Raw genomic sequence first — 12,908 nt, forward strand, 5'->3', positions numbered from 1 at the left:
TGGCCCAGATGCCCATAGACTGGGTTTGCTGCCAAAGCCTCCATCCCTCAGTTGTTTTAATGTCTCAGAAGGGCTCTGGTACTGTTAAGAGGGGAGGCTCAGCAGCAACAACTTCTCACTATTGTTGCACTGAGACAATTTCCATTTTTCCTCCACCCCTCACTGGGAAGAACAGGGGAGGCTGCCCCTAAACCTGGCAATCCAAAATCTACACATCTTCCCCATTCCATGCCTTAGTAAAAAGGTAAAGGGGCCCCTGACCATTAGGTCCAGTCGTGACCGACTCTGGGGTTGCGGGATTCATCTCGCGTTATTGGCCGAGGGAGCCGGCATACAGCTTCCAGATCATGTGGCCAGCATGACAAAGCCGCTTCTGGCGAACCAGAGCAGCACACAGAAACTGCGTTTACCTTCCCGCTTGTAGCGGTACCTATTTATCTACTTGCACTTTGCCGTGCTTTCAAACTGCTAGGTTGGCAGGAGCAGGGACCGAGCAACAGGAGCTCATCCTGTCACGGGGATTCGAACCGCCGACCTTCTGATCGGCAAGCCCTAGGCTCTGTAGTTTAACCCACAGCGCCACCTGGGTCCCTGTACTCAGTCCCTAAACCAGTTTCCAGACTCAAGAGTTCTAAATAGAGAGATGGGAGAAGAAAAAGTGTGAAAACCCAAGCTCCTGAAAAGTGCCTTCTACTCAACCATACCCTGGGACAGGGGTCAGCAACCTTTTTCAGCCGTGGGCTGGTCCACCATCCCTCACACCATGTGATGGGCTATATGGGGGGGGGGGGGTTGAACGAATCCCTATGCCCCACACACAACCCAGAGATACATTTTAAATAAAAGCACACATTCTACTCATGTTAAAACACCAGGCAGGCCCCACAAATAACCCAGAGGTGCATTTTAAATAAAAGGACACATTGTACTCATGTAAAAACACGTCAATTCCCGGACCGTCCACGGGCTGCATTGAGAAGGCGATTAGGCTGCATCTGGCCCACGGGCCTGAGGTTGCCTACCCCTGCCCTGGGACATCCCAGGGAGGAGCTAGATAGGAGGCTTCAACCAAGTAGGCTTGGCCCTATTTTATTCTGGGCCACAGTGGAGTTTAAAGTAACAAGAGGTCCTCAGAATCCCTTTAATCACACATCCCTCCAAGCCAGGTGGTGGGACACACCCCAATCTAGGCAGGCTGGAGCCCTGGCACCTCTCTGAAGGCAACAGACATCTGTAGCAAAAAGCGATATTCTTCAGCCTAGGGTCATCCTCAGATACAATGAGACTCTCAAAAGCAAAGGAACCTCTGCCCATGGGGAAAGCTTCCTCCATCCCATTTGAGGTTACAAAAATAGGCAGCTCTTTGTGCTTTACTACTAAAGCAATTGCTTGCCCACCTCTCTTCTGCCTAGAAACAACTTTCAACACGGCCCACAAAAGCAAGAACATCTCTGCCCAAGGAAAGAGCACCCCTGGCCATCAGGGTTACACATGCATACACATAGACCATTCTCCCTTCACAGGGCTCCCCGTCAGGGCTCATCCCTCTGGGATGCAAACAGCACCCCCTCCTCACCCCACGAAAGGAGTGCCCCCTTGCCCTGGCTGCTGGGGATTACAGAAATTTACAGCCACTGGTTGTCCAGCCTCACCCACCCAGCCCGCCAGCAAGACAGGACAATTCCCAGAAAGGCAAGAGTGCTCCTGCCCATGGCGAAAATTGCCTCAGCGCCACTGGGCTTAGAGAAACTGGCCCTCACCACTCCAGGAAGGGAGACAAGCCAATTTCCTCAAAAGGCAACCGGGGGTTATAACTTTTGGGTGCAAACCCCAGCCCACTGGTGGGTGGGTGTGTTACAGAAACTTAAGTCACCAGCTGTTCACCCTCACCCACACCTACCCACCCCCAGGAGTGACACAAGCCAGCTCCCAAACAGGGAAGAGTACCCTTGCCCACAGAAAGAGCGCCTCTACACCACATATAGCTACCACTTGCAGTTTCCCTTCCACAGGGTTTTCCTACCACGGCTTATCATTCTTGGCACAGAGAGTACCTCCTGACCATGGTAAAAGTGCCTTGTGTGCGTGAGTGTGAGAGAGACAGAAACTTCCACCTACCACCCTCCTCAACAATATGGGATGCCAACTTGAATAAAATATTGGGAGAGGCAAGTAAGCCCCACCCCGTATAATCGATCGCATGGTGCTTTGCACGTACACACCCTTCGAAAGGCAATGTCCACCAACTTTGTGGGTGGGGGCGGCCCCCTCATATATTTTATTGGAGGGGGCCCGGCGGCGACGATGGAACCTATGCCAATAACAGAGACAGGCCAATTTCCGGGGAATGGCAACAGTGCCCCTGCGCATGGCGAGAGCGCCTCTGTCGCACTGGAGGCTGCTACAAAGTGGTGGGAACCGAATACCACTTGCCTCCTGATTCTGGCCGGCCACTCCTGGGCTCGAGGCGAGCTCATACCCACCCACTCCCGAAAGGGGCAAGAGTGCCCCTGCCCATGGCAAGAGCGCCCAGCGCGCACCCTCCGCCCCACGCCACTCACGGCGCCTCCTGCTCTGCTCCGTCTCCGCTGTCGGCGACGAGGAAGCCGAACTTGTCGACTCGGCGCTCGCCGTCGGAGCTACTGCTGCCGCCGCCGCCGCCGAACGAGCTCCGCGAGTCCATCTCGCTCGCCGCGGCCGCCGACGCCGCCTCGTCTTCGGCAGCGTCGTCGTCCTCCTCCGCCTCGGCCAGGGGTCCGCGGGGCGCAGAGCCCATGCCGCTGGCCTGAGCGGCAGAGGCAGCCTCGCCGTCGCCGCTTCCTCCCGCTCGGCTCTTGGCCATACGCGGCCGCCTCAGCGGGAAGGAAGGGGCGCCGCCATCGGCCGAAACCCACAGTCGATCCGGCCGTGCCGCCTCTCCCTCAGCCGATCCGGCCACGCCCATTGGCTGAGCCATCGCTCCCTAGCCCGCCCCTACGCAGCCAGCATTGGCTCTCAGGCGCGGGCGAGAGCCGGCGGCCTCGCAAGCCTCTTGAATGGAAAATGGGCGGGAAAGGGAGCGCGAGCCGGCAAAGCTCTTGGCTGTCCGAGCTGCCAATCAATAAAACGCTTAAACACCTCCCCCTTCTCCTCCTCCTGCTTCTCACCCGCCAATCCAGTTGACCAGGAGCGCGGTGTTTCCTCCTCCGCACCCGCCTCGCCTCCTCCACACTCCTCTTCCATTCACTTTCCACGTAACACAAAACTTGGAGAAACGCGGAAGGGGCGGGCGGTGGAGGAGAGGAAGGAGGTGTTTTCCAGTGATACGGTCCTGTGGAATAGATGCAGCTCAAATGTATTCAACAGCAGGCTGCAATCCTATACCCACTTTTGGGGGGGGGGGGAGTAAGCCCCATTGAATTCAGTGGAACTGATTTCAGTGTAAGCAAAGCATTTATGGGATTACTTTGTCCCGCTTCGGACAGGCGGTTATGTAGAGGAGATGCAAGTCCTGTTGGGTTCTGTAATAATACAGCAGCGTTTATAAACCATCAAAAACATACAGTATACTATACTGTATAATCTCGAATGGTAAAACCAGCCTGCTCAGCTATGTAGAATGCTGGTGTGTCTTTTAATGTGTCCCCCTCCCAAAAATATTTTAATGTTTTCACATTTTTATTCAAGGATCATCGATCAGCATTCAACAATCTCCCTCCCCCCAACCAAAGCACCAAATGTCTATTTGATTACAAAAAACTTTCACATAATTTCAGTTTTTAAGCAAAAGTATCATATGTTTTATTTCACTGGTGTTTTTATTTTTTTCTGAATGTTTTACAAAGTTGCTTTTAACTGTTTTTATCGATAATTTTATTGTTTTATTCTCTTTGAGGTGGTTTTTTTTTTACAAACGGTGGATAAATGTGGATAAATCATATACCAACAATATATACACAGCTAGGTCGCAGAAAAGTTTGGCTGCCACCCCCACTTTCAGTAGGAAAGCTTAGGCCATAATAAAATTGGTAATCTCTAAGGTGCTGCAAAACTCTTTGTTGTTTATGTGCAAATGCACCACACCAGTTGGCACTGCCATCACCCCCTAACTGGCATGGGAATACCTCCATACAAAGGGCGCATTTAACAATCTGGAGCTGGGGAGAAAGGGCCATAGCTCAGTGAGAGAGCATCTGCCTTGCATCATGCAGAAGGTCCAGGATTCAACCCCTAGCATCTCCACATAGGGCTGGGAGAAGCCCCTTCCTGGGATCCTGGACAGCTACTGCCAGTCACTGCAGACAGGACTGGGCAAGTCCTAGGTGGGCAAGTAGGTCTGACTCAGTGTGAGATGCCAGCCCAAGCCAATGTCATTGCAATTTTCCTTTCCATTCAACTTGGCTGGCAACATAAGAACATAAGAAGACCCTGTTGGATGAGGCTGCTGCCCCATCTGCTCCTGCATCTTCTTCTCACAGTGGTCAGCTAGATGCCTCGGCCCAGTATATCTGAAGGAGTGTCTCCACCCCCATCGTTCAGCCCGGACACTGAGATCCAGCTCCAAGGGCCTTCTGGCGGTTCTCTCACTGCGAGAAGTGAGGTTACAGGGAACCAGGCAGAGGGCCTTCTCGGCAGTGGCTCCCTCCTTGTGGAATACCCTCACACATCAAATGTCAAAGAAATAAACAACTATATGACATTTAGAAGAAATCTGAAGGCAGCCCTGTTTAGGGAAGTTTTTAATGTTTGATGTTTTATCGTGTTCTTAATATTCTGCTGGAAGCCACCCAGAGTGGCTGGGGAAACCCAGAGAGATGGGCAGCGTATAAATAAATTTATTATTATTATTATTAGGGTTTCCCATAGGCATCAGCGAGAAGTGAGGTTACAGGGAACCAGGCAGAGGGCCTTCTCAGTGGTGGCATCCACCCTGTGGAATGCCCTCTCATCAAATGTCAAGGAGATAAACAACTATTTGACTTTCAGAAGACATCTGAAGGCAGCCCTCTATAGGGAAGTGTTTAATGTCTTAATGCTTTTATACAGGGCCGTCTCAAGCAGGTCGGGCGCCCTGGCGCTGAGGCGCAGGGATCGCTCCGGCGCCCCCGCCCTTGCAGCGCGCAGCATGGTTTTCACGTGGCTTTGCTGCGCAGCGCCCCCGCCATGCAGCGCCCTGGTGCCCCACGCCACTGGGACTACACCTAGAGCCGGGCCTGCTTTTATATATGTTGGAAGCCACCCAGAGTGGCTGGGGAAACCCAGTCAGATGGGTGGCATAAGAAGAAGAAGAAGAAGAAGAAGAAGAAGAAGAAGAAGAAGAAGAAGAAGAAGAAGAAGAAGAAGAAGAAGAAGAAGAAGAAGAAGAGGAAGAAGAAGCCACTATGAGAATAGGATGCTGGACTAGATGGGACATTGGCCTCATCCAGCAGGCTCTTATGGTGTTCTTCCTGGATTTCCTATTAACTGGAAATACTTTGGAGTTGCATATATTTTATTAGGGAGAGAGGATATTGAAAGGTGAGGCACAACATGAATGCAGCTTACAGCACAGCAGGATAGTTTTGTCAGTCCTTTGCAGCATCCAAACCATAAGAGTCCGCCGGATCAGGCCAATGGCCCATCTAGTTCATCATCCTGTTCTCACACTGGCTAGTCAGATGCTTCGGGGAAGCCTGCAAGAAGCACATGAGCACTGGAGAATTGTGCTCCCCTCCTGTGGTTTCCTGCAACAGGCATTCAGAGGCACATTGAAGGAGAACATAGTCATTGTGGCCATGAATTTGACTAATCTCTTTTTAAAGCCCTTTTAAAGTTGGAATGAGCACCCAAGTTTCCTCCTTGCTTTCAGGCAGGGCTCTTGCGACTTTCCCAACTGCAGGACAGCCAGAAGTTCAGCAAGTTGAGCTTTTTCCTGCAAGTGCTCTCCCCAGCCGGGATGGTGACTGCGGAATAGATCAGTCCATTTTTCTGAAAGAAATACAGTACTGTATTGATGGCTGCTGCCACCTTCTGGTGGCAGGCTAGCATTGGGTTGTGGGAGAGAAGGGAAGCAATGGCTCATTCCATCACCTCTGCTAAAAGGCTGGCTTCATCAGGCCTCTTTGGCAGCTGAACTGTTTTCAGCTGCTCCTTATAAGAGCTACTATTTAACTTTAAGAATGGGCACCTGACTTGTTTTTCCCCTCTTCCCCCCATGCCCTTTTTTCTTTTGTGCTATGTCTTTTAGAATGCAAGCCTGAAGGCAGAGACTGTCTTGTTTTTAACTAACTGTATGTGAGTTGCTCTGGGAGCCTTTTCTGGATAAAGAGTGGGGTGCAAATGCTCTAAATATTTATTTTTTATTTCTATTAAATTTTTATTCAATTTTCTTTTTCTATCTTTCCATACATCTCATATCAATAACATTTATATTGCATCACCTCCTCCCTTCCCTCCCGGGCTTCCCTCAGCTTCCACTTCTGGTTTGTTTCCCCCTTATTACATACTGCTGTTTCTTAAAAGTCCACTATATCATTTCTTTGTTATTTTAAATGTCCTTTGTTAATAAAGATGTGACTGTTTCTTTAAATCCTGCTATCAAGTCAATAGTCTTCCTTTGTTTCTGCAAATATATTATACTGTAAATGGTTCCCACTCTTTTTCAAAGTCACTGTTGTCCGTTTCTCGGAGTCTGTCCGTCAATTTTGCCATTTCTGCTTGGTTCATCAATTTCTCTTGCCATTGTTCTTTAGACAAATGCTCTAAATCAGAAATGGGGAACCCCTGGTCCAGGGGCCAAATATGACCCCCCAGTTTCTCTGTCTGCCCCTTAGCTGAGAGGGGCAGGGAAGATATGGCATTCCAGGGAGCCGTAATTCCTTGATTGCAAAGGGTTGGACTAGATGACCATTTGAACCCCCTCCCAACTGTACAACTGTATGTTTCTATGATTCCTCCAAATGGTTACCACCTGCCAGCAATTTCCTAACCATTCCTGTGAGCCTTTCGTCTTTCATTTCCCCAGCAAGAGATGGTATCAGCTGGTAACTAGAGAAGGGGGATAAATTCAGCTCAGTTTGTCAGAGCCCTTTGAAATTCGGTCTGCTCAAAATTTTGCACTGCACACGACGCTTTCAAAAGTGCATCTGTTAGGGGGAAATGTGCATGCATTGGCGAAATATTTAACCTGGGGCCGTCTGCATGCAAGGGAGATGTTCGGCCACTGAGCTATGGCCCTTCCTAGGTGATGAAGCGCAGGTAAGATATGCAAAACATTACGCCTTAGGTTACGTAAATACAATCCTGGTAACACAACATAACAGGCTGTTTTTGACTATGTAACTTCTATTTCAAACACAATTCAACATATACCGGTAATATCTCACCAAGTGTAATTCCATAGACCACACATCATGCAAACAAAATATATCAAGAGAAATTTTGTTCCATGTTTCCGTCATACAAGAATATGGTATGTAAACTTGTTGTTTAACTGGTATGTTATGTTACTTACTTTGTATAAGGATTATGTTATATCATGTTTGTTTAATTTAGAGTATGCACAGCTGACGAAGCCCGGTAGGGTGAAACAAGGTATTATCCCAGAATCCTTGTCGTGCCATACCTTCAAGTTTTCCATCTGATCCGATATCTATATACAAGGAACATTAGAATCCCCAAAGCTTCTTCTTCTTCTTCTTTGGCGATCACTCATATCCGAGTAAGATTGTCTTCCATAAACACGATTTTAACAATGGGCCCGTTAAGTGACTGTGGAGGCCAATTCTGGATCCACACGTCCTTCCACAGTGGGGACATTGGTTTCCAGGCGGGAGTTGATCACGGTGTGGATTTGCCAAGTGTGCCTTCCTCTTAGCACGTTTCTTCCTTGCGTCCTGAGATCGAGTTTCTTCAAAGCCCATGACACCTTTGGTAAAGGCTGTTCTCCAACTGGAGCGCTCGCAGCAATATGTGGAACACCATAAGATAAGCATACCATATTGTGGTTATTGCCAATATGCCAATTTAGGAACCGAACGAACTTTTATCTCCTGACCATCCATTGGTCTTTAATTTCTCTTGATATGTTCTGTTTGCCTGATGTGTTGGTCTATGGAATTACACTTGGTGAGATAGTATAAGTTGAATTGTGTTTGAAATTGAAGTCAAAAACAGCCTGTTACGTTGTATGGGAGCAGGTGAGACAGTCAGTGCAGGAGTATAATCTAGGAGTGCAAAGTCCCTCTGCAACTTAACAGAAGGAAGAAGGACGTGGGTAAACTGCCCTGTTTTTTCCCTTCCCAAGGTGGAGCAGTACATTTTCTCCCTCGCTCCCATCAGTAAGTGGAGACAAATTGATGCTGTTTAAAAATTGATCAATTTCCTGCTAAATGGCTGCATCGCATCAGTGGCTTTGAAAAGTGCTTTATCAGGCACATGGGTGAGATCCCTCTGTCTCTTCCTCTCCTCTCTGAAACCCCTTGATAACAAGAATGTCATTTCTACCAGGTCTGGTGTCACCATGCATTATCTTTTAAGAGCTTGACACCCCAGGCAGACTTACTGGAAAGCGATGCCCTTGCTGTCCTAGGTTTGGGCTTACCTAGGGTAGGCGAAGTGGTAGAGCAACTGCTTCACATCCAGGTTCAACCCCTGGCACCCGCTGCCTGAAAGTCTGGAGAGATGCTGCCAGTCGGTGTTGGCAATACTAAGCAAGATGGGCCAATAGCCTATCTCAGTATAGAATTCAATATTAGGAATGGTGTGGAGGGAAGGAATGAGGTCTGAAGGTTTGAAAGAACCGCTTTTTATTTTTGGAAATGTTATTGTTATGTATTAGTGTATATAGTTTTCCCTCAGGTCCTCAGGTCCCTGACAGTTGTTTTAGGAGGGAACTTTAGGAGGGAACTTTAGGAGGGAACTTTGAATTATGTTTGATACATTGTTTGAGCCAGCCTCTATAAAAGCAGGCCGGCTCAGCAATGCAGTTCAGTTCTGTTCTGGCTTCCAAATAAAGAACTTCTTGAAGAACCGCTGTGTTGTCGACCCACTATTTAATACTGGCGACGAGGATAGGATTGAAGGACAGCAGAGCACAGCCAGAATCGGACATGCAATGAGCTGATCACTGAGCAAAATCACTGAGCGAAATCACTGAGCGAAATCACATTCAGAGCTGACTGTTCTGGCTAGAGCACTGTACGCCCTCCATCGCCATCCACGTAGGCATCGGAACCATGGCTTCATTCGTGCCTCTACCGCCGTTCGCACCAGCCTCTGAATCATGGGATACGTACTTTGCTCGGTTCGCTTGCTTCCTCCAAGCAAATATGCTGACAGCGGTGTCTGATGAGCGGAAGCGGGGTCTCTTCCTCAGTCTGTGCGGCCCCGAGGTATTCGAGACAGCCCGGGCCTTGGTTGCACCTCTAGCCGTCGAGGAAGCGCCATGGGACACACTCAAAGAGAAGCTCCGTAACCACTATGCATCCAAGCCGTCCAAAATTGCTGCCCGTCATGCGTTCTACCACCGAGATCAGGCAGAGGGTGAGTCGATCAACAACTACATTGCTGCGCTTCAAAGGGCCGCCCTGCACTGCCAGTTCCGAGACTTAGAAGACGCCCTGATGGATCGAATTGTCTGCGGAGTCCGGGACAACCATCTACAACGGCGCCTCCTCGCCATGCCAGACCTCATGGTGCAGAAGGCCATTGAGGAGGCCACGGCCTCAGAAGCTGCTGAATTCTATGCTCAGGCGATCCGCAAGTCCAGCAACCCACACTCCACTAAGAAGCCAATTCAGGTGCACCACGAGGAGGTTAGCAGCCACGAGACTTCTTCTTCAGATGAAGCGACCCACTATTTAATAGTTATGTTTGTTGTGTATAACTTTTATGTAAAACCAATAAAAAAATCTAGTCATGGTTTCCCCCAAAGATTTTTGGGAGCTGTGGTTTGTTAGGAGTGCTGAGAGTTATTAGGAAACCCCTGTATTCTCCCTCCCAGAGTTCCCTGGGAAGACATCTTGATTGTTAAACTACTCTGGGAATCATAGCTCTGGGAGGGGGGAGGATCTAGGGGTCTCCTAATAACTCTCAGCACCCTCAACAAACTACAACTCCCAGGATCCTTTGGGATAAGCCATGACTGCTTAAAGTAGTATCACGGTGGATGGTGTGAATGCGGCCGTAGAGAAGTCCCCAACCTCTGCCTTCAGTAATGCTACTGCAAAGCTATTATACTTTCAGCAGAAACCCCTGAGATCAAATCTGTCTGTCTTGGAGGGCCAAGGAGAAGGTGGAGGAGCTGCTTCAGGATTAATGGGCAAATTGGCAAGGAAATGAGCCCGATGGATCTGTGCCTTTTCTTGGAGATCAAGAAACGTCTGCCAGATCAGCATTTCTGTTTTGTTTCACAGCAAGAGGAAAGTGTGGCGAGAGGCAGCGGCGTCATTGTGATGACAGTGTTGGGTGAGGGAATGGATGGAGTCCAACCCAGGGTTCAGATCCTCCACTCAGTCGTGGCGCTTACGTGGTGTTCATCAGTATGCGGATGATACCCAGCTCTACCTCTCTTTCAAATCAGAACCAGTGAAGGTGGTGAAGGTCTTGTGTGAGTGTCTGGAGGTGGTTGGAGGATGGATGGCAGCTAACAGATTGAGGTTGAATCCCGACAAGGCAGAAGTACTGTTTGTGGGGGACAGGGGGCGGGTGGGAGTGGAGTACTCCCTGGTCCTGAATGTGGGGGACTCCCTGGTCCTGAATGGGGCAACTGGTGCGCAGCCTGGGAGTCATTTTGGACTCACAGCTGTCCATGGAGGTGCAGGTCAATTCTGTGTCCAGGGCAGCTGTCTACGTGCCCACAGACTGTCTCGCCAGAGTGATGCATGCTCAAGTTATCTCCCGCTTGGACTACTGCAATGCGCTCTACGTGGGGCTACCTTTGAAGGTGACCCGGAAACTGCAACTCATCCAGAATGCACCAGCTAGATTGGTGACTGGGAATGGCCACCGAGACCACGTAACACCAGTCCTGAAAGACCTACATTGTCTCCCACTACATTTCCGAGCACAATTCAAAGTGTTGGTGCTGACCTTTAGAGCCCTAAATGGCCTTAGCCCAGTATGCCTGAAGGAGCATCTCCACCCCCATCATTCTGCCTGGACACTGAGGTCCATCTCCGAGGGCCTTCTGGCAGTTCCCTCACTGTGAGAAATGAGGTCACAGAGGGTCTTCTCGGTAGTGGCACCCTCCCTGTGGAACACCCTCCCATCAGATGTCAAGGAAATAAACAACTACCTGACTTTTAGAAAACACCTGAAAGCAGCCTTGTTTAGGGAAGTTTTTAATGTTTGGTGTTTTATTGTGCTTTTAATGGGCGGGGTATCAAACTATTATTATTATTATTACTACTACTACTACTACTACTACTACTACTACTGTGTGACCTTTGGTCAGTCATAAGACCATAAGAAGAACCTGCTGGGCCAGGCCAATGGCCTATCTAATCCAGAACCCTAGCCACCAAGATGACCCAAGGGGGTCACAAGCTCAAAACAGGTCTCCTGTCATGTGGTCTCCCTCCAACTGGTATTCAGAAGCATTGCTGCCCTCCTATAGAGCACAGCCTTACCACAGTGCAAGTGGCTTCCTTCCAGCAGGCCAGAAGGCCACCATCCAATCCACACACCATCAGCCTCTGGGCTTTCTCCCTTGTTAATCATAGAATCATAGAATCATAGAGTTGGAAGAGACCACAAGGGCCATCCAGTCCAACCCCCTGCCAAGCAGGAAACATCATCAAAGCATTCCTGACAGATGGCTGTCAAGCCTCTGCTTAAAGACCTCCAAAGAAGGAGACTCCACCACACTCCTTGGCAGCAAATTCCACTGCCGAACAGCTCTTACTGTCAGGAAGTTCTTCCTAATGTTTAGGTGGAATTTTCTTTCTTGTAGTTTGAATCCATTGCTCCGTGTCCGCTTCTCTGGAGCAGCAGAAAACAATCTTTCTCCCTCCTCCATATGACATCCTTTTATATATTTGAACATGGTTATCATATCACCCCTTAACCTTCTCTTCTCCAGGCTAAACATACCCAGCTCCCTAAGCCGTTCCTCATAAGGCATCGTTTCCAGGCCTTTGACCATTTTGGTTGCCCTCTTCTGGACACGTTCCAGCTTGTCAGTATCCTTCTTGAACTGTGGTGCCCAGAACTGGACACAGTACTCCAGGTGAGGTCTGACCAGAGCAGAATACAGTGGTACTATTACTTCCCTTGATCTAGATGCTATACTCCTATTGATGCAGCCCAGAATTGCATTGGCTTTTTTAGCTGCTGCATCACACTGCTGACTCATGTCAAGTTTGTGGTCTACCAAGACTCCTAGATCCTTTTCACATGTACTGCTCTCAAGCCAGGTGTCTCCCATCCTGTATTTGTGCCTTTCATTTTTTTTGCCCAAGTGTAGTACTTTACATTTCTCCTTGTTAAAATTCATCTTGTTTGCTTTGGCCCAGTTGTCTAATCTGTTAAGGTCATTCTGAAGTGTGATCCTGTCCTCTGGGGTGTTAGCCACCCCTCCCAATTTGGTGTCATCTGCAAACTTGCTCAGGATGCCCTCAAGCCCATCATCCAAGTCATTGATAAAGATGTTGAACAAGACTGGGCCCAAGACAGAACCCTGTGGCACCCCACTAGTCACTACTCTCCAGGATGAGGAGGAGCCATTGATGAGCACCCTTTGGGTTCGGTCATGTCCCTGGTTTATGAGGAAAGGAGAGCAATCTGCTGCAGTGTGTGTGTCATTTTGGAGTAAAGAAAGACCGACGTACTGTGCAGTTTTCTAGTCCCCAATTGACACATAGAATCAGACACATAAGAGTTGGAAGGGACCCCGGCTGTCATCTAGTCCCTGCACATAGTCATCCCTGAGTGGGCTCGAACCACCAACC

The 12,908-nt window shown here is 49.1% G+C and overlaps 1 protein-coding gene across 2 annotated transcripts in view; it reads right to left on the reverse strand.

Moving 5' to 3' along the window:
- The window catches only part of TBC1D10A (TBC1 domain family member 10A), a 39,011-nt gene extending 36,084 nt beyond the window's left edge, over positions 1–2,927 (reverse strand). The window contains exon 1 of one of the 2 annotated variants that reach the window (XM_035098031.2): positions 2,562–2,927. In XM_035098031.2, coding sequence (XP_034953922.2) covers positions 2,562–2,842 — 281 coding nt within the window. In that variant the 5' untranslated portion in view covers positions 2,843–2,927. Of the gene's footprint in view, positions 1–2,023; positions 2,541–2,561 lie in introns of those variants that run through there. The other variant, XM_035098030.2, reaches the window with a different exon arrangement.
- Positions 2,928–12,908: the final 9,981 nt, after the last annotated feature.

This window comes from Zootoca vivipara, chromosome 17 (genome assembly GCF_963506605.1).
Source record: "Zootoca vivipara chromosome 17, rZooViv1.1, whole genome shotgun sequence".
Lineage (NCBI taxonomy): Eukaryota > Metazoa > Chordata > Lepidosauria > Squamata > Lacertidae > Zootoca > Zootoca vivipara.